Source organism: Rhinolophus hipposideros, assembly GCF_964194185.1.
Source record: "Rhinolophus hipposideros genome assembly, chromosome: X".
In the NCBI taxonomy this organism is placed as follows: domain Eukaryota; kingdom Metazoa; phylum Chordata; class Mammalia; order Chiroptera; family Rhinolophidae; genus Rhinolophus; species Rhinolophus hipposideros.
In genome coordinates this window covers 21,995,757-22,016,838 of record NC_138046.1, presented here as the reverse complement: position 1 = coordinate 22,016,838, position 21,082 = coordinate 21,995,757, and the positions used below count along the sequence as shown (strand labels likewise).

At 40.3% G+C, this 21,082-nt stretch overlaps 1 protein-coding gene across 1 annotated transcript in view; it reads right to left on the bottom strand.

The window, feature by feature from the left end:
• Positions 1-1,104: 1,104 nt before the first annotated feature.
• PABIR2 (PABIR family member 2) overlaps positions 1,105-21,082 on the bottom strand; it is a 129,045-nt gene continuing 109,067 nt past the window's right edge. The window contains exon 10 of the mRNA XM_081043522.1: positions 1,105-1,186. Coding sequence (XP_080899648.1) covers positions 1,180-1,186 — 7 coding nt within the window. The 3' untranslated portion in view covers positions 1,105-1,179. The remainder of the gene's footprint in view (positions 1,187-21,082) is intronic.

The following is a 21,082-nucleotide window of genomic DNA, read 5'->3' as shown; positions in this document are numbered from 1 at the left end:
GTATCTATCCAAAAAATCTGAAAATATTTGTACATAAAGACACGTGTGCTCCCATGTTCATTGTAGCTTTGTTTACGGTGTCCAAGACATGGAAACAACCAAAATGTCCTTCGATAGATGAATGGATAAAGAAGTAGTGGTATATGTACACAACGGAATACTATTCGGCGATAAGAAAAGATGATATAGGAACATTTGTGACAACATGGATGGATCTTGAGAGTATAATGCTAAGCGACATAAGTCAGACAGAAAAAGCAGAGAACCATATGATTTCACTGATATGTGGTATATAAACCAAAAACAACAAAAGAACAAGACAAAGAAATGAGAAACAAAAACTCATAGACACAGACAATAGTTTAGTGGTTACCAGAGGGTAAGGAGGGTGGGGAGTAGAAAATGAGGGTAAGGGGGATTAAATATAGGTGATGGAAGGAGAACTGACTCTGGGTGGTGAACTCACAATGGGATTTATAGATGATGTATTACAGAATTGTACACCTAAAATCTATGTAATTTTACTAACAATTGTCACCTCAATAAATTAAAAATAAATAATTAATTAATAAAAAAGGTACATATGAAGGTAGGACAATTAAGTTTGTGAACTCATCCTAGAAAAATTGCTACATACCTTGTTGCTGAATATCACTGCGGTCACATTCGAAGTACTCCCTTTGGGAAGCTATGCACTGATGCCAGCGCCTAGTCCACCCTTCAAAGCAATTTTGGAACATTTTTTCTGGAATGCCCATCAGAGCTGTTGTCGTATTATCCTTGATATCCTGAATGTCACCAAAATGTCTTCCTTTCAATATTTCCTTTATCTTTGGGTAAAGAAAGAAGTCATTTGGGGCCAGATCAGGTGAGTAGGGAAGGTGTTCCAGTAGAGTTATTTGTTTACTGGCTAAAAACTCCCTCACAGACAGTTCCCTGTGAGCTGGTGCATTGTCGTGATGGAAGAGCCATGAATTTTTGGCGAAAAGTTCGGTTTGTCTAACTTTTCCACAGAGCCTTTTCAGCACTTCCAAATAGTAAACTTGGTTCACTGTTTGTCCAGTTGGTACAAATTCATAATGAATAATCCCTCTGATATCAAAGAAGGTTTGTTTCATCGTTGCAACAGGTTCATGAACTTAATTGTCTCACTTCATATATAACAATATAATGTATTTTTCATGGCCTGGAAGGAAACGTACCAAATTAAGGAAAATGGGTTGACTGGAAGTGGGAGATAAAGGGAACTCCAACTTTTCCCATAGTATTTTATTATTTTTATTTAAGAAAATGGAAGAGAAAGTAAATAAGTAGTGTATTTCCACTGTGTGTGACAAGAACACCAGTATTTGCTATATTATTCTCTGAATTTCCTGTACTTTTAAAGTTCTTAATATAAATGAAAGGTGTGTATTGTCAGATGGTACTGATAAATACTCATTTTGGGGGAACCACCATATTAAGATTACTAGCAACGTTATATGTGAACATTCCCAGGGACATTTTCGTTTTTAAAGACGGCTGCAACATTTAATCCAAAGGTTGAGGAACTGCAGTATTTGCTGTCACTTATGAACTAGAGGTTATGAAGTTTTGAAGACAAAACTTCAAAGGGTGTTATTTTACTCCTATGTGCTAATCCTGCAATTTGGGTAGGTTGCCACCACTTTGACAGAATGATAGGCTTCCCTTAGGTTGGACAGCTCAGAGAGAGGAAACAGGGCACATTTCCCCCACTCAATTATGCTTTCATTCTTTATAAATAAAACTGCATTTAAATCAATTCTACATAAAATAAAATTTAGAGCAAGATTTATAGAAACACGGACATCTACGTGAAAATAAATCTCTTAAAATTTTATCACGCATTTATTCTATCATGTTCATCAACACTGAGTAGATTTAACACAATTTAAATATTTTTGGGCTCATCTGCAGAGTATCAAGGCTTGTCCGTGGCTTTGAGACTCCCTCACCCCAATCAACTCTACCAGTTGCTTAAACTGCTCAGATCTTTCTTCAGCCACAGGTTTTTATTTTTTTGGTTTTTTTTTTGTTTGTTTTTTAGTTTCAGGTGTACAAAACAATGTAATAGTTAGACATTTCACCCCTCACAAAGTGATAACTCCCTTCCCCTAATCTATTGCCCCTTTGACATCATATATAACTATTACAATTCCATTGACTCTCTCTCTATATATAAAATTATAGTTGACATACAATCTTATTCAGCTTCAGCTTCAGGTTTATAGTGCAGTGGTCAGGCAGCTACATCATCCAGGTAGTGGTCTCCCTAATAAGACATATGGCCATCTGAAACCATACAAAATCTTTACAACATTATTGATTATATTCCCCAAACTGTCTTTCATATCCCCATGACAATCTTGTGGTTACCAATTTGTGCTTTCTAATCCCCTCACCGTCTCCCTCATCCCCACCCCACTCCCATCTAGCAACCCTCAGTTTTTTCTCTATATCTTTGAGACTGTTTCTGATTACTTTGCTCATTTATTCAGTTCTTTAGATTCCACATATAAGTGGGATCATATGATATTTGTCTTTCTCTGTCTGACTTATTTCACTTAGCATAATGTTCTCTAGGTCCATCCATGTTGTTGCAAGTGGTAAGATTTCGTTCTTTATGGCTGTGTAATACTCCATTGTATGAATGTACCACAGTTCTTAATCCAGTCATCTGCTGATGGGCATTTTGGTTGTTTCTACGTCTTGCCTATTGTGAATAATGGTGCAATAAACATAGGGGTGCATAAATTTTTTCAAATTACCATCTTGGATCTCTCTGGATAGATACCTAAGAGTGGAATTGCTATGTCATAAGGTAGTTCCATTTCTAGTCTTTTGAGACACCTCCATACTGATTTCCATAGTGGCTGCACCAATCTGCAATCTCACCAACAGTGCACAGCCTCGCCATCACTTGTTGTTTGTTGATTTCTTTGTCAACATTTGTTGTTTGGTGATAGCCATTCTGACTGGGGTGAGGTGGTATCTCATTGCAGATTTTATTTGCATTTCTCTAATGATTAGTGAGGTTGAGCATTTTTTCATATGTCTGTTTGCCATCTGTATGTCCTCTTTAGAAAAATGTCTCTTCATGTCCTCTGCCCATTTTTTTAATCAGATTGTTTTATTGTTGTTGAGTTGAATGAGTTTTCCATAAATTTTGGATATTAACCCCTTATCAGATGTATTATTGACAAATATTTTCTCCCATTAAGTAGGCTGTCTTTTTGTTTTATTGATGGTCTCCTTTGCTGTGAAAAATCTTTTTAGTTTGATGTAATCCCATATGTTTATTTTTCTTTTATATCGTGTATATTGTGTAAGGAGGAGGTCCAGTTTCAGTTTTTTGCATGTGTCAGTCCAGTTTTCCCAGCACCATTTATTAAATAGACCGTCTTTACCCCAAAGTAAATTCTTGCTTCCATTGTCGTAAGTTAAATGACCATGTAGGAATGGATTTGTTTCTGGGATTTCTATTCTGTTCCATTGATCTATGTGTCTGTTTTTACGCCAGTACGATGATGTTTTGATTACTATAGCCTTGTATTAGGTTGGTGCAAAATTGAGGTTTGTGCAATTATTTTTAACCTTTTAAACCGCAATTACTTTTGCACCAACGTAATAGTATGATTTGATATCGGGTAACGTGATACCTCCCACTTTGTTCTTATTTCTCAAGATTGCCATGGCTATTCAGGGTCTTTTATGGTCCCATATAAATTTTAGGATTACATGTTCTATTTCTGAGAAAAATGTCATTGGTAGTTTGATAGGAATTGTATTGAATCCATATATTGCCTTAGGTAGTATTGACATGTTCCTATCCATGAACATGGTATGTGTTTCCATTTATTTGTATCTTCTTTGATTTCTCTCTTCAGTGTCTTATAATTTTCTGAGTACAGGTCTTTTACTTTAGTTAAATTTATTCCTAAGTATTTTATTGTTTTTGAATTCAGCTATAGTTTTTAAATGAGAGTCTTTTTATTGCTTTGGGTATGTTCCTTCTCCTAGCCAGTGCTCAGAATTTTAACTATCTAACTACTCAATTTCTCTCTGTCTCTTTACATGGAGGAGAAACTGGATTTCTATCCCACACAGTTTGGCAAAGGCTAGCAGAGAGTGAGAGATTACAGCCAGATGTACATCTGCATGTCAGCAGCAAGAAGGTCTGGGATAGTGCTTTTTCAATCAGAAGGAAGTCATTTACCCCCTCTCCAAGGAGAGGGTCTCCTCCTTCCTATCAGATATTTGGCTGCTAGATGCTCATTGATTAATTACTGAGGTTCCATCTACACACAATTTGTCTTCTTAACAACAATTGTAGCAGGCTTCCAGTTCATTCCTGAATGTACTTATTTTTTAAAGTATCCTTCTTTCCCAAAGCATACACTTGAAAAAAATTTTTAAAAAATAGTTAAAAGAACAAAGCACAGTTTTTAAACAAATAAAGTGATTCCACCACAATTTCTAAAATTAGAAAATCAAGCACCAGTGGGAGAGTATTTTCAGGGGCAGGGAAACATTTTGAGTACCTTTCAAATCAAAACACCAAGCCTATCATTTATTTTATTTGCATGTGAGGTATTATTCCTAACATCTTCTGGTTAATTCCAGAAATCCATTTTACATTGGAAAAGTAAGGCAACATAGGCTTCCCTTCTCTGTACCCCCAACAGCCCCCCCATATGCCCAGTAGTGATAGCATATCAAGTCCATTATTAGTAACTTCCTTTCCTAGTTTGCCTCATTACTGAGAATTCCCATCTGTTTTCCAAGACAGATATATGAGGTCTCCAAAACAATCTCTCCATGAAACCTAACCTGGAAACTGCCTCTTGGGTCATATTCTCATTTCTGTGGAGCTCAACATGCAGTGCAGCCAGTGCTAGAAATAGATGATTGCCATAAGTATAATTAGGGGTTGGTTCTCCAAGACAGGCTAAATTCACAAGTATGAGCTAACAATCACTAATTTAACTAAGATCCCAACTCTGTATTAGGGAAATACTGGAACTTGATAAATGAGCAGTATGTAATAGCTCTATGATATCAGTGACAATTAGTTCTGCAAAATTTGTGGCCAATCCAGCTGAAAATGTGTTTACTTAAGCTCTGAAAAGCTGCACCTATATATCCTGCCTCCCCATATTCATCTCTTTCCACTCCCCGACATGACACACAAATTGTGGGCCACTCTGATAATTCTAAACTGTGATACAACTGACAGATGATGTTCACATGAGTGACACACTCCCATGGGTGTATTCAGGGAATACATGATTCTTCATATGCTGGCCATTAACTGGGTCCCTTTCTCTAACTCTCATTAGAACATACTAATATGCAAGCAAATGAGAGTGATGCTGTTATACAAAAATAACCTTGAAACCATTCCAACTTATACCTAAGTAAATGATTCAGCAATTTTGGTACATTCACTATTATCAATAACAAATTATTTGTCACACTTTACAGCCAATATGACACATCAACTGTGGCTGACAATGGATACCTTTGTCATATCAGTGACCTGCCATGCTCTCTCATGTCTCATCACATGCTTTCCCTTCTGTTCCAAAAGGTCCTAAACCCCACATGATAAATCCCCGAAACAAGTTTGTTGACTGATTGAAGGAATGAATGAAGTGCTTGCAACCTCAGATAAGCTTCCCACTGTGTTTATAACATTTACATATTGGGCTTCAGCCATCCATCGATGAAAAATAATGTTCTGTTACGAATAGGAAAGTCGACTATGATTATGGGCAATTTTCTTAACCAGAAAGCATTGAGTTGTAAGATGCTTTGCAGCTGTACATTTTTATTAAGCGCTGCTTAAATAAACATAAAACATGTTTGCCAGAAGAAGGTGAAAAGACAGATGCAAATTTCAGTCACAAAATAGGGACATTCATTTTTTTTTTTTTTGCATTTGCCTCAAAATGTGCCCCTAAAATAGCAAATACCCTTGGATGTCTTGTTTGACCAGCGACAGGGACCAAAAATAGTGACTTAATTTGAGCAGGAGTTTTCTGGGACACAATATGGCTACTGTGCCTGGAGTCTTTGTTGGTCATAAAAGCAGTAAGGAAGTATGACATAATGGTGTGATGGTAAATCACAGCTCAAGCCATTTTGGTTGGCAGAATTTGAAAGATAAATAAACATTACTTCAGGAGCAGAGAAGACGTGCCTAATTACCTCCGTGCCTGGGCTGGGATCCCTGCTGCTTGTGTCGTTCCTGGACTCAGGTGTGTCCACAGGGACATGGGCCCTGTGTGCAGGAGCCCGGATGGTCTGCTAGGGATGTGAGGACTGGAAGTACTGCCTCCACAACTTCCCATCCAGGGCAATCAGGCAGCCTAACTGAAGAAGAAGGGCACCTTGAAGGGCCCTGTAGATCCTGGAAAGAGTGAGATTGGAGGTAAAGGAGAGGCTGGTCCCAGCCACTCTGCCTTAGAAGTGGTGGGGAGTTAAGGAGCTGATTGCATTTGTGAATCTGCAATTTTTACCTCAGGCCAGTCCAAAAGACCTCCTCCTTCCCTTCTAAAGTCTCCCTGCCTTGCTGCAGCTATGGCCAAATAGGCTTCAGGACTCACCCCAGATCACCATAGCCTCAGGATGGAGTCTTCTTTCCTTGCTGGCCACATTTTCAGAGCTCAGAAACCTCCATTCTGTTGTATCTTTTGTTTTACACTGATAGCCCCGGGCAATCTTCCTCTCTTGCTTCTGTTTTTTGTTTGTTTTTTTTGTTTGTTTGTTTTCCTCTCTCTCTCTTTCTTTCTCTCTCTCTGCTCCTTTATGGAAATCAGCTGCTCTCTCATAGTAGGACAGAATATAGTAGAATCCCAGCAAGGTTTTCATTGGTGCACTTATCTCTTTACCAGGATGTTTTTCCCCACTCATTTCTCATGTGTATACCCTTAATTACATTAATTCTCAAACACTAAATGTAAAAAATTGTGGTAACATAAAATTTACCATTTTAACCATTTTTACATGTACAGTTCAGTGGCATTAAATACATTCACATTGTTGTGTGACCATCTACTTCAGAACTCTTTTCGTCTTCCCAAACTGAAACTCTACACACATTTAACAACTCTCCTTCCACCCCCCTACCTTGAGCCTCTGGCAACCACCATACTACTTTCTGTCTCTGTGAATTGGACTACTCTAGGTCCTTCATGTAAGTAGCATTATACAGTATTTATCTTTCTGTGACTGGCTCATTTCATTTAGCATAATGTCCTCAAGGTTCACCCATGCTGCTGAGAAAAGGCCCACTGGGGTAGGGAAGTTGCAAACATTAAACACAAACTCCACTGCCTCAGTTTTGCCAGAAGCTGGCCCAGTCCACAGCTCTTTCTGACACCACCCCAAAGGCTGGCCAGAGTGGCTGTGCACATACCGGTACCCTGGGAAGCAGCAGGCCCAGCTGGGTAAACAGAAGTGCAGGAGCAAAACAAGCCAATAAATCATGGCACAGCTCTAGTCTGCCACAGTCCCCTCCTCCCCCTTCCTTTCCAGCTCACCCAGGTCTCCATATCAAGCAAATGGGCCCAGGTGTCCTTTGATCTATCTCTTTTGCCCTTTAAAAGGGAGAAATGTATCTATAGGAAGGGTGAGCTCAGCCCCACCTGTGACCTGTTCCCAAGGTTCCTTGGGAGCTATGAACTTCACAAATCCAGCTGCTAAGGGCAAAAGGCAAGCAGACATGAGATGCTTGAGAAATGTAAGATTGATCTATTATTAGGGGGCCCTAAGTGGTTGACCTCCACAGGATTACAGAGTTAAATGGGACATGTTCTCCACCTCAAGCCTTTGACCATGGGCCATGGCCTATGCTAAGAACACAGAGCCCTGTTAGGACCAAGGTTGAGCTTAAACTCTACCATTGCCCCTTTGTCTCGTGGCTTGAATAGCTATAGCTATAGCTATAGCTATAGCTATAGCTATAGATATAGACATAGACATAGACATAGATATAGATATATACATATTCCCTATGCTCAAGTTTGGAGCTCCCACATTTTTGGGATCCATCACCCTGCTAGCAAATGAATGTATCATCCACTGTTATGTGATTGATCCCCACAGGGCTTCTTCCTTCAAGAGTCCCACACATTGTCGTGTTCCACTGGGTGAAGATCTGACCGCTGTATTCCCAGCTCCTAGTACAGTGCTAACACATAATTGGTGCTGATTATATACTTGTTGAGTGAGTGAATGAACTGGCATAGTGTAATGGTTAAGAGGTCGGTTATGGGAGTCAGACAAACCAGAATTCCATCCCAGCTTCTGCCAATTTGACCTTGGAAAAGATAACTGACCTTCCCTTGGTTTGGTCTTAGTTTCCTTCTCTATAAAATAAGAATAATATTATAACAAGACTGTTGGGTTAATTGAAAGAGATGATGCATGCATTGCACTTAGCCAGTGCCTGACCCATAAGTCCTCAGTAAAGTATTAGCTATTATTATTTTTTTGTATACTAACTCCAGACAACTGATCTAGACTGCCAACAGTGTTGAATTGAGGGTCTCATCCTGATTCAATGGAAAAGAGTGCCCTAAGGCCTGCGATGGGTGAAGAAGGGAGAAGTGGGAACTTACTTACAGGAGATTTGTCTTCTTTGGTTTGGCCGTTTACATGCATAGACATATGACATCGCATTTATATGACAAGTAGCATTTATCAACCATACAGGTGTATGTGGGGGTAAGAACTTAGGCCTTTAGTGGGGACTGTCCCCAAAAGTGAGAGCAGCAGTTAAGAGTAGTCCTGTCTAATAAAATTCTGAAACCATTCAAATAGCCCATTACTTGCCTAAGGGTTGGATTCTTCATCAAAGAGGTCCCCAGTCTGAGCCAGCCCTCAACAGAGAAGGAGACCCCAATGGGAAGTCACTCCTCTATTCCTGAGTGGAGTCTTTAGCTCCATAAGAAGAATGACTGTCTTACCATGTGCTTGAGTTTGTCGAATATTACACACTATATTTCAAACATGTAAGTTGACATCATGTGAGCAATACTGTACTTATTTCCAAACCTATTTGAATGTCAAGGGCATGTCAGCCACATTGGCCCCACCTAAATACGTGGCACTTTTGGTCAGCTGGTACCTAATGGCCAAGAAGACTGAGAGGCCCATGTGTAATTAGAAATTGAGCCAAGAAAGGATATTTTTGACTACAGGTAAATTAATTCAAGTCTTGGAAAGTTTGAGTTCACCTGGAAATACAAAGCACATGAAGTCAGAGCAAGTCTTAAATTCTCTATCTAAAAACACTCCAATAACATCACCTTGAGTCTGGGAGTACCCTTAGGGTCTAGAGGCCAGAAAGCCTCCTTGAAGAAAAAAGTATTTCCCCCATCACAAAGTCTCCAGAGACTTTTAGATCTCAACAAAACTGTAGGGTTGACTTGGGAAGTGTGGGGAATGGTGAGGATCGAAGTGTAACCTTTCACTCCCTACTGCCTGAAACTGCTTCACTAAATAATGAACTTGCCTGTGTGTATTACTTGAAAACTACAAAAAGTGCACCCCCTTCTTGGCCTCCAGGGAGTCACCATTTTTATAACTTTGGGGCTTCACATTCCTCGTGGTCACTGATTTTGGACAGGGTAACGTAGAGAGGCCTTAGCAAACAAAAACATGTGGCTCAAGCAAGTAGATGCCTTCTGGCAAATTAGCAAGGCTTGTAGGCAAGGGACAACCAACAGGAACCAGTTTTGAGAGTAGTCTCAAGATCTAAGGTCCCAACTGGAGAGCAGAGATCTCAGAGATATTATCCTGGAACCTGGCTATTTGAGGCAACTAAGAACTGGACATGGCAGCAGAAAGGGGAGATTCAAGGGCAAATAAGACAAATGTTTACATTTGGTCATGCTGGGTATTCCTCCTCCCAATACCCTCCTTCTCAGTCAGACAAAAGGGAGACAAAGCTGAAAGATTGCTTTCCTCCTTTTCTCTGCCCACGTTCCTCTCTTGCCAAATGAAGAGGGTATAAAGGGGCCTTTGAATAAGTGTTTGATAGAAATACGAGGCCCCCTCTTTACAGATTTCTTACTGATAAAGAATTCGAAATACTCATTCTCAAAGAAGAAAGGATTTCACCCAAGCCATTTTCACTTCCTACCTGGGCAAAAACTGTGGACAAATATTCCTTAGGAATATAGATGTAAAAACTCTCAACAAAATTCAGAATAGGTAAATCCATAAAAACAGAAAGTAGATAAGTGGTTGCCAAGGGCTAGGGGCAAGGGAGAATGAGGAGTGACTGCTTCAAGTGTATAGGGTTTCCTTTTGGGGTAATGAAAGTGTTCCGGAACTGCATAGTGCTGATGATTACACAACATTGTGAATGTACTAAATGCTACTGAGTTGGATACCTTAAAATGGTGAATTTTATGTTATGTGTTGTCGCATCCAGTGCAACATGGGCAGTAAGGGAACGAGAAGGTGCGGCACTCGGTTAAGTTTTAAGAAAGAAAGAAACAGAGACTTAATGTAGTTAAATCTCAGAAGGCCAGGAGGTCTCTCAGCCTGACAAGAGACTGGAGCCCAGAATCAAGACAACTGGTGGCTTTTATTGATAATCGCACAAGGAAGTAGCATTGTTTTTTCCACGGTCTGTGAGTCTCATACATCATATCAAAAAACTGATTCAAATCAATCACACTTGCCTGCTAACAGCCAGAGCAGAAAGTCCTATGATGTCTTAACAACTATGATATGTGCCTCCCCAGGAACAAATCCTTCATGCTAAAACCTATTGTTAAGAATGGAAGGAGAGCTTTCCTCCAGTCCTCCCTCTGAATCCACACTCCTCAGTTTGCCCCCATATGTCTCCAAGGTCCCCCGAGTCACCATTTCTCCGCTAGAGCCCAAGAAGTATTTGGAGAAAAAAAAATGGCGGCGTGAGGTGAGCCTCTGTAACGCTCCCCTGGAATTTACAACGAATCGGACAACAATAACTCCACAAAGGACTCCTTGCACAGCAGACAGGCAAGACGAAGAGGCCGACTACTGAATTCACCTCCAGGTGGGTGAATCGCGCGAGCGGGGGAGGAGGGAGAGGAGAAGTGCGGAGACGGAGCCGGGCGGGCGCAGGACACAGACCTAGCTCAGTGCTCGGAGCCCGCTGCTCCCGGAACTACCGCCGTTGCGGGAGAGGGAAGGACTCGGACTGCTAGGGCTCCGCTTACGGCCCACAGGGCTGAGGGGGCAGCATACAAAACCGCTGAACCCAACGCTCGCTCACGGCAGACCTCGGAGCAAAGACTGAGGGAAGAGGGCTGAAATCAGTGGTTTAAGCCCTCACTGCCGAGCGGAGAACGGAAGCCCTAGGCACGGAGACTAGCCGCCCCCTCCCTACCCTCCCAGAGCTCGCCCCGCCCCCACCTGCCCGGTGCTAGAAGCGATAAAGTAGCAGTGTCGGATCAAAGGACAGAATATTTGCTGCTCTGAGAACTGTGGACTGCAGACACAGATTCGCAGCTCAACTAGTTCCGGCAAAGGGGAGGGAGCTGTGGAAGCAGGACTGGCTGTGGCGGTGGTCGCCGCCATTGCTCTGGGCCACCTCTCACAACTCACCCCGCCCCTGGCCCCACCTATCTGGGCGGATCCCTGCAGGAGTAAACAGAACTGCTGAAACAAACGGGCTCTGAATCTGGTGCAGAAAGAGCTTTGGAACTCCAAAAGCTCTTCGCATACCTATCAGCCTGTTGCAGAAGACACTCCTGTAGATGTCTAGGAAGAGAAATAGTAAATCAGTGATTGCCATGAATAACCAAGGCAACAAGATAGCTCAGAAAGAAAGTGAAAAGTCTCCAGAAAAGGATCTTGGAGATATGGACCTTTGTGATTTAAATGACAGAGAATTCAAGATCGCAATTCTGAAAAAACTGAACGAGATGCAAGAAAACACAGAAAGGCAGTTTAATGAACTCAGAAACACAATCAAAGAACACCATGAGCATTTTACAAAAGAGATTGAAATATTGAAAAAGAACCAAATAGAATTTCTGGAGATTAAGAACTCAATAGAAGAAATTAACAATAAAATATCCAGCTTAGGTAGTAGAGTTGAACAGATGGAGGAAAGAATCAGTGACATCGAAGATAGGAACCTGGAATTTACACAGAGGGAAGAAGAAAGAGACTTGAGACTTAAAAGAAATGAAAGAACTCTACAAGAACTTTCTGACTCCATCAGAAAGAGCAATATAAGAATAATGGGTATACCAGAAGGAGAAGAAAGAGGGAAGGGAACAGAGAATATATTCAAACAAATTGTCGATGAGAACTTCCCAAACTTGTGGACAGAACTGGATCCTCGAATCCAAGAAGCAAATAGAACACCTAATTACCTCAATCCCAACAGGCCTTCACCAAGGCACATTGTATTGAAGCTGTCTAAAATCAATGACAAAGAAAGAATCCTCAAGGCAGCCAGGGAAAAGAAGACGGTAACTTACAAAGGAAAGCCCATTAGATTATCATCAGATTTTTCAGCAGAAACTCTACAAGCTAGGAGGGAATGGAACCAAATATTCAAACTATTGAAAGAGAGAAATCATGAGCCAAGAATAATATATCCAGCAAAGATCTCCTTTAGATATGAAGGAGGAATAAAGACCTTTCCAGACATCCAGAAGCTGAGGGAATTTTCTAATACACGACCTGCACTACAAGAAATACTAAAGGAGGCTATTAGACCACCATCAACAGGGACAACTTGTGGCAACCGAAACATAAAAAGGGGGAGCGTAAAGGCCTGAACTGGAATATGGGAATAGAGAAAGTAAGCGTACTGAAGAAACTGGAATACTCTAAATATCAAACTTTCTTTTACATAAACTCAAGGGTAACCACTCAAAAAACATCCAAATCTGAAATATATACTGTAATAAAAGAAGAAACAGAGGGAAACATCATAGAATACTACCACACAGAAATAACAGACAACAACAAAAAGGCAAAGAAACAATGGAGACACAGCCTTACCAGAAAACTAAAGACAGAATGACAGGAAATCCTCACATATCAATAATCACCCTAAATGTAAATGGACTGAACTCACCAATAAAGAGACACAGAGTAGCAGATTGGATCAAAAAACTAAACCCAACCATATGCTGCCTACAAGAGACACATCTCAGCTACAAGGACAAGCATAGACTCAAAGTGAAAGGGTGGAAATTGACACTTCAAGCAAATGGTACCCAGAAAAAATCAGGTGTAGCCATAATGATTTCCGATGAAACAGACTTCAGGGTGAAAAAGATAACAAGAGACAAAGATGGACATTCCATAATGGTAAAGGGGACTATACAACAAGAAGACATAACAGTCGTCAATATTTATGCCCCCAATCAGGGAGCACCGAAATATACCAAGCAACTACTAACAGAACTAAAGGGAGAAATTGACCAAAACACAATTATACTAGGGGACTTAAATACATCATTGACAGCTATGGATAGATCATCCAAACAGAAGATAAATAACGAAATCGCAGCCCTAAATGACACATTAGATGAATTGGACATAATTGACATATATAGAGCACTTCATCCTAAAACATCAGACTATACATTCTTTTCCAGTGTACATGGAACATTCTCAAGGATAGACCATATATTGGGACACAAAATCAGCCTCAGCAAATTTAAGAAGATTGAAATCATACCAAGCATATTCTCTGATCACAAAGCTTTGAAATTGGATATCAACTGCAAAAAGAAAGCAGGAAAAAACACAAATACATGGAGATTAAACAACATACTTTTAAAGAACGACTGGGTCAAAGAAGAAATTAGAGGAGAGCTCAAAAGATACATAGAAACAAATGACAATGAAAATACATCTTACCAAAATTTTTGGGATGCCGCGAAAGCAGTTTTAAGAGGGAAATTTATATCATTACAGGCCTATCTCAAGAAACAAGAAAAATCCCAAATAAATAACCTCATGTTACACCTTAAAAAACTAGAAAAAGAAGAACAAGCGAAACCCAAGGTCAGCAGAAGAAGGAAATAACAAAAATCAGAGCAGAACTAAATGAAATAGAGAACAAAAAGACAATAGAAAAAATTAATGTGACAAAAAGCTGGTTCTTTGAAAAGATTAACAAAATCGACAAACCCTTGGCTAGACTCACTAAGATAAAAAGAGAGAAGACACTAATTAACAAAATCAGAAATGAAAAAGGGGAAGTTATCACGGACACCACAGAAATACAAAGGATTATCCAAGAATACTATGAAGAACTATATGCCACCAAATTTAATAACTTAGAAGAAATGGACAAGTTCTTAGAAACATATAGCCTTCCAAGGCTGAATCAGGAAGAACTGGAAAATCTTAACAGGCCGATCACCAGTAAGGAAATTGAATCAGTCATCAAAAACCTTCCCAAAATCAAAAGTCCTGGACCAGATGGCTTCACCAGTGAATTCTACCAAACCTTCAAAGAGGATCTAATACCAATCCTGCTCAAACTCTTCCAAAAAATTGAAGAAGAGTCAGTACTCCCTAACTCATTTTATGAGGCCAACATTACCCTGATACCAAAACCTGGTAAGGACAACACAAAAAAAGAAAACTACAGACCTATATCTCTGATGAATACAGATGCTAAAATCCTAAACAAAATTCTAGCAAATCGAATACAACAATGCATTAAAAAGATTATTCATCACGACCAAGTGGGGTTCATCCCCGGGGCACAAGGATGGTTCAACATTCGCAAATCCATCAATGTGATACATCACATAAACAAAATAAAGGACAAAAATCATATGATTCTATCAATTGATGCAGAAAAGGCATTTGATAAGATACAACATCCATTTATGATTAAAACACTTACTAAAATTGGTATAGAAGGAAAATACCTCAACATAATAAAGGCCATATACGACAAGCCCTCAGCTAACCTCATAATTAATGGTGAAAAGCTGAAGCCCTTTGCTCTACGTTCAGGAACACGACAAGGTTGTCCCCTATCACCTCTGCTTTTCAACATAGTTTTGGAAGTCCTCGCCAGAGCTATCAGGCAAGAGAAAGAAATAAAAGGCATCCAAATTGGGAATGAAGAAGTTAAATTGTCACTCTTTGCAGATGACATGATGCTATACATAGAAAACCCTAAAGACTCCACCAAAAAGCTATTAGAAACAATCAATGAATATAGTAAAGTTGCTGGCTACAAAATCAACGTACAAAAGTCCATTGCTTTCCTATATACCAACAATGAAATCTCAGAAAAAGAGATAGAAAAAACAATTCCTTTTGCAATTGCAGCAAAAAGAATAAAATACCTAGGAATAAACTTAACCAAGGATGTGAAGGATTTATATGCTGAAAACTATAAGACATTTTTGAAAGAAATTGAAGAAGACACAAAGAAATGGAAAGACATTCCGTGCTCATGGATTGGAAGAATCAACATAGTTAAAATGGCCATATTACCCAAAGCCATATACAGATTTAATGCAATCCCCATCAAAATCCCAATGGCATTTTTTAAAGAAATAGAACAAAAAATCATCAGATTTGTTTGGAACCACAAAAGACCCCGAATAGCCAAAGCAATATTAAAAAAAAAGAACAATACTGGAGGTATCACACTCCCTGATTTTTCCTTGTACTACAGGGCTACAATAATCAAAACAGCTTGGTATTGGCGGAAAAACAGACACATAGACCAATGGAATAGAATTGAGAAGCCAGAAATAAAACCACATAAATATGGACAGATAATTTTTGACAAAGAAGCTAAAAACATACAATGGATGAAAGACAGCCTCTTCAATAAATGGTGCTGGCAGAATTGGATAGCTACGTGCAAAAGAATGAAACTGGACTGCTACCTGTCACCATGTACCAAAATTAATTCAAAATGGATCAAAGACTTAAGCATAAGACCTGACACAATAAACTGCATTGAAGAAAACATAGGTACTAAACTTATGGACCTTGGGTTCAAAGAGCATTTTATGAATTTGACTCCAAAGGCAATGGAAGTAAAAACTAAAATAAACAAATGGGATTATATGAAACTGAAAAGCTTCTGCACAGCAAAAGAAACTATTGACAAAATAATGAGGCAACCAACTGAATGGGAGAAGATTTTCGCAAACAGTTCCTCTGATAAGGGGCTAATATCCAAAATATACAAGGAACTCATGAAACTCAACAACAAAAAAACAAACAACCCAATTGAAAAATGGACAGAGGACCTGAAGAGACATTTCTCCAAAGAGGATATACAAATGGCAAATAGACATATGAAAAAATGCTCAACATCGCTAATCATCAGAGAAATGCAAATGAAAACCACAATGAGATATCACCTCACCCCAGTCAGAATGGCTTTCATCAACAAAACAAATAGTAACAAGTGTTGGAGAGGCTGTGGAGAAAAAGGAACTCTCATACACTGTTGGTGGGAATGCAGACTGGTGCAGCCGCTATGGAAGGCAGTGTGGAGGTTCCTCAAGAAATTACGAATAGAATTACCATATGACCCAGCAATCGCTCTCCTGGGTATCTACCCCAAAAATATAAAAGCATTTCTCTATAGAGACACGTGTACTCCAATGTTCATTGCAGCTTTGTTTACGGTGGCCAAGACATGGAAACAACCAAAATGTCCTTCGATAGATGAATGGATAAAGAAGTTGTGGTACATATACACAATGGAATACTATTCGGCGTTAAGGAAAGATGATATAGGAACATTTGTGACAACATGGATGGATCTCGAGAGAATAATGCTAAGTGAAACAAGTCAGACAGAAAAAGCAGAGAACCCTATGATTTCACTGATATGTGGTATATAGACCAAAAAGAACAAGACAAACAAATGAGAAAGAAAAACTCATAGACACAGACAATAATTTAGTGGTTACCAGAGGGTAAGGGGGTGGGGGGTGGGTGATGAGGGTAAAGGGGATCAAATATATGGTGATGGAAGGAGAACTGACTCTGGGTGGTGAACACACAATGGGATTTATAGACGATGTAATACAGAATTGTACACCTGAAATCTATGTAAATTTACTAACAATTGTCACCCCAATAAAATTAATTAAAAAAAAAAAAAAAGAATGGAAGGAGAACTGATGTTACTACATCATTGGCTCACTTCCCAAGCAGGTTGTGGGAAGGAATGTAGTCACATAGCCAGAAGCTCTCCTCAACTGGGGGAGGTGGGCTGTGCCCACCTCTATCGACCCCGTGAGTTTTCCTGTTGGTCCCCGCTCAACTGCGCCTGGCTTGAGTTGTCCCCCCCGTGGGGAATCTTACTTGTCATTGGCTGACTGGTCATCTTTTGGGGGCCAGACAGGCATGAAGCATAAGCACAGGGGTGAAGCAAGGTCCCAGAAAGGCACAGTCTCACAGACTCTTCTTTCTTTAAGGAAAGGTGCGGGGGGACAGTTGGCTAGGCTGTTGCGTGACAATAATGTGTATTTTACCACAATAACAAAAAATCCTCAACAAAAAACTCATAAACTAAATTCAACAACATATAAAAAAAAGTATTTACAATGACCAAGTGAGATTTCTTCCAGGAATTCAAGGTTGGTTCAACATATGAAAATCAATCAATGTAATACGCTGTGTTAATAGAACTGTGGGGACAGAGCCAGGAGTGCAGTTTCCAGGCTCTCGGCCTCACGTGGAAAGGTGCTGGCTCAGGTAGTAAATGGCCATCAACTGTGATTGGATGGCCATCAGCTGTGGCTAGTTGGCCATCAGCTGTAACCAGTGAGCCATTGTCTATTAATACAACTGCCGTGGCTATGCTAGCAGAAAATGGGGGCTAGCAAGAAGATGGTGGCTGAGCTAGCAAGCGCAGATTGCAGTTAGCACGGCGGATTGCAGCTAGCAAGTGAGGTTGGTTGGCAGAGAGAGAGAGAAGTGGACGGCAGGTTGCAGATCATGTGGATCCTGTTTCCTGTGTCTCCAACCCAGCCGCCAGTGAGATTATAGTGGTGACTCCCCTATCTATGACTCTGTGGGTGTTCCTTTTTGGCCTCACCATATCCTACAGTCTTATGTGGGGAGCAGGAGCTGAGACCCCACGTGCTACCCCACATGACAAGAACAAAGGACAAAAAAACACATATTAATTTCAATAGATGTAGGACAAGCATTTCACAAAATTCAATATCCTGTAATGATAAAAACGCTCAATAAACTAGGAATAGAAAGTAATTTCCTCACCTCTGACAGGATATCTATGAAAAAGCTAGGACTAATATCAAATTTAGTACTATAAGACTGAAAGATTTCTACTTAAGATCAGAAACAAGACAAAGATGACAACTCTTACCACTTCAATTCAACATTGTACTAGAGATTCTAGCCAGGCCAATTAGGCAAGGGAAAGAAATAAAATGTATTCATATTGGAAAAGAAGAAGCAAAAATATCCCTATTCATAGATGGTATGATTTTATACGTAGAAAATTGTAAAGAATCTAAAAAAAAAATCTATTAGAGCTAGTAATCATATAAAGGATTGCAGGTTGTATGATACAAGATCAATATACATCAATCAATCAGGGTAGTGGAGTAAGTAAATGCTGTGCTTGCCTCCTCAAAATTGCAACTAAACTACAGAAAAACCATCATTGAGAATCATCTGAAGTCTAGCTGAACCGAAGTCCTAAAACAAAGGACATACAGAAGAAGCCACTTCAGGACTGGTAGGAAGGACAGAGACATGAAATGGTATGGTTCCACACCCATGTTAAAAAACAGAAGGAATAGCTCGGTTGTGGAGGTAGCCCTGAGGAGCAACAGGTCCCAGCCCCACACCGAGTTCCCCAGCCCACAGTTCCAGTGCGAGGAAGACAAGTCCCCACAACTTCTGCCTATGGAAAACAGCAGAAATTAAAGATGAGTGAGATGGAGGGCTGATGGAGTTCCAGGCATGCCTCTTAAAGGGCCCGCACATGGACTTACTCGCTGATTGACTCACTCTGAGCTTCAGAGCTGGGACAGCAGCTCAAAACGCACCAGGGACATAAAAGGAGGAACTGCACTGTCTGGCTGCAGGGCAAGGGCTGGAGGGGCAGCTTTCTCACAGATAGAGGTACTGGCACATGCCATTGTCCCTTTGTTGGGCTCGCCCCCCACCCAGCATGAAGACTTAGGTGGGCACCATTTCTTACTCTCCATCAACCTGGCTAACACCATTCACCCCACCTTGCTGATTCCTTGAGATCCTGTCCAACCCAATTTGCAGGCCCACCCAAGCCATTTCCAGTGACTTTTCTATTCAAACAGCCTGTCTTGGCTCGTGCTGCAAACTTTCCGAAAATATGTCAAAGATTCACAAACCCTAAACAAGCAGCATTTGGCATTTGGTGTGCCCCATACTTCTTCCTAAGCAGCCCCAAGCCCAGCAGTAGTGGCAGCTGGCCTCAGTTTGCATCTTAGCCTCTTCCAGGCACCTCCAAACCCAGCACAAGTGGCAACCATCTGCAGATCAATTTGTAGCTCATATTACGTCACCCCAGGCAGGGCACAGGCAGTTGTTGACCTTGGCCTGCACCAGAGCGCCTGCCAAGAGGACTCAGAACCAACATACCTCATGGCCAGCTTCAGACTACACCAGAGCACCACCCAACCACCTCCACAAATGACACACCCAAAGGATAGACTGGGCAGGCACCAGAGCCCTGTTACATTGAGTCCTGCTCCATAGAGTCAGCCCCACTGTAGTCAAGGCCAGTCCTCACAACCAACCAGCTTAAGGGTCAATCCCTCCCATTGACCTGCCAACAGCATTCAAGACTCAACTACAATAGGAAGGTGCATACAACCCACACAAGGAACATGCCTGGAGCTCCTGGTTCGGGTGACCATGGATACTGCAACACTAGGCCCCACAGGACACCTACTACATAAGGCCACTCTACTAAGACATGGGACACAGCAGTTCTACCTAAAACATGGAAACAAAACAGGTAGGCAGCCAAAATGGAAAGACAAAAAAAAAATCTCCCAAATTAAAGAACAAAACAAAGCTTCAGAAAAAGAACTACACTAAATGGACACAAGCAATATACCAGATGCAGATTTCAAAACACTGGTTATAAGGATGGTCATTGATCTCAGTGAAAACTTCAACAAAGATATAGGAAACAAAAACAGAGATAGAAAACATGAAAAGAACCAGTCAGAAATGAACAATACAATAACTAAAATAGAGAATACATTAGAGGGAAATCAACAGTAAGTTACATGAAGCAGAGGATCAAATCAGCAATTTGGAAGATAAGGTACCAGAAAACACCCAATCAGAACAGTAAGAAAGAAATTTTAAAAAGGATGGTTTAAGGGGTCTCTTGGGACAACATCAAGTGTACCAACATTTGCATCATAGGGGTACCAGAAGGAGAAGAGAGAAAGCAAAAAATTGAAAAACCTACTTGAAGAAATAATGATGGAAAACTTTCCTAACCTGGTGAAAGGAAACAGACAATACAAGCCCAGGAGGTGCAGAGTCCCAAACAAGATGAATGCAAAGAGGCCCACACCAAGACATGTCATAATTAAAATGCCAAAGGTTAAATACAAAGAGGGAATCTTAAAAACAGCAAGAGACAAGCAGTTTGTTACCTACAAGGGAGCACCCATAAGACTGTCAGTTTATTTCTCAACAGAAACTTTGCAGGCCAGATGGGGATTGACAGGAAATATTCAAAATGATGAAAAAGCAAGGACCTACAGCCAAGATTACTCTATCCAGGAAAGCTATTTAGAATCAAAGGACAGATAAATAACTTACCAGACAAGGAAAAGCTACAGGGGGTCATCACCACCAAACTCGTATTACAAAAACTGTTAAAGGGACTTCTTTAAGAAGAAAAACAAAGATCAAAAAATATGAATAATGAAATGGCCATAACTACATATCTATCAACAATTACTTTAAATTTAATAGAACAAATGCTCCTCAAAAGACATAGGGTGGCTGAATGGATCAGAAAACAAGGTCCTTTACATATGCTGCCTACAAGAGAGTC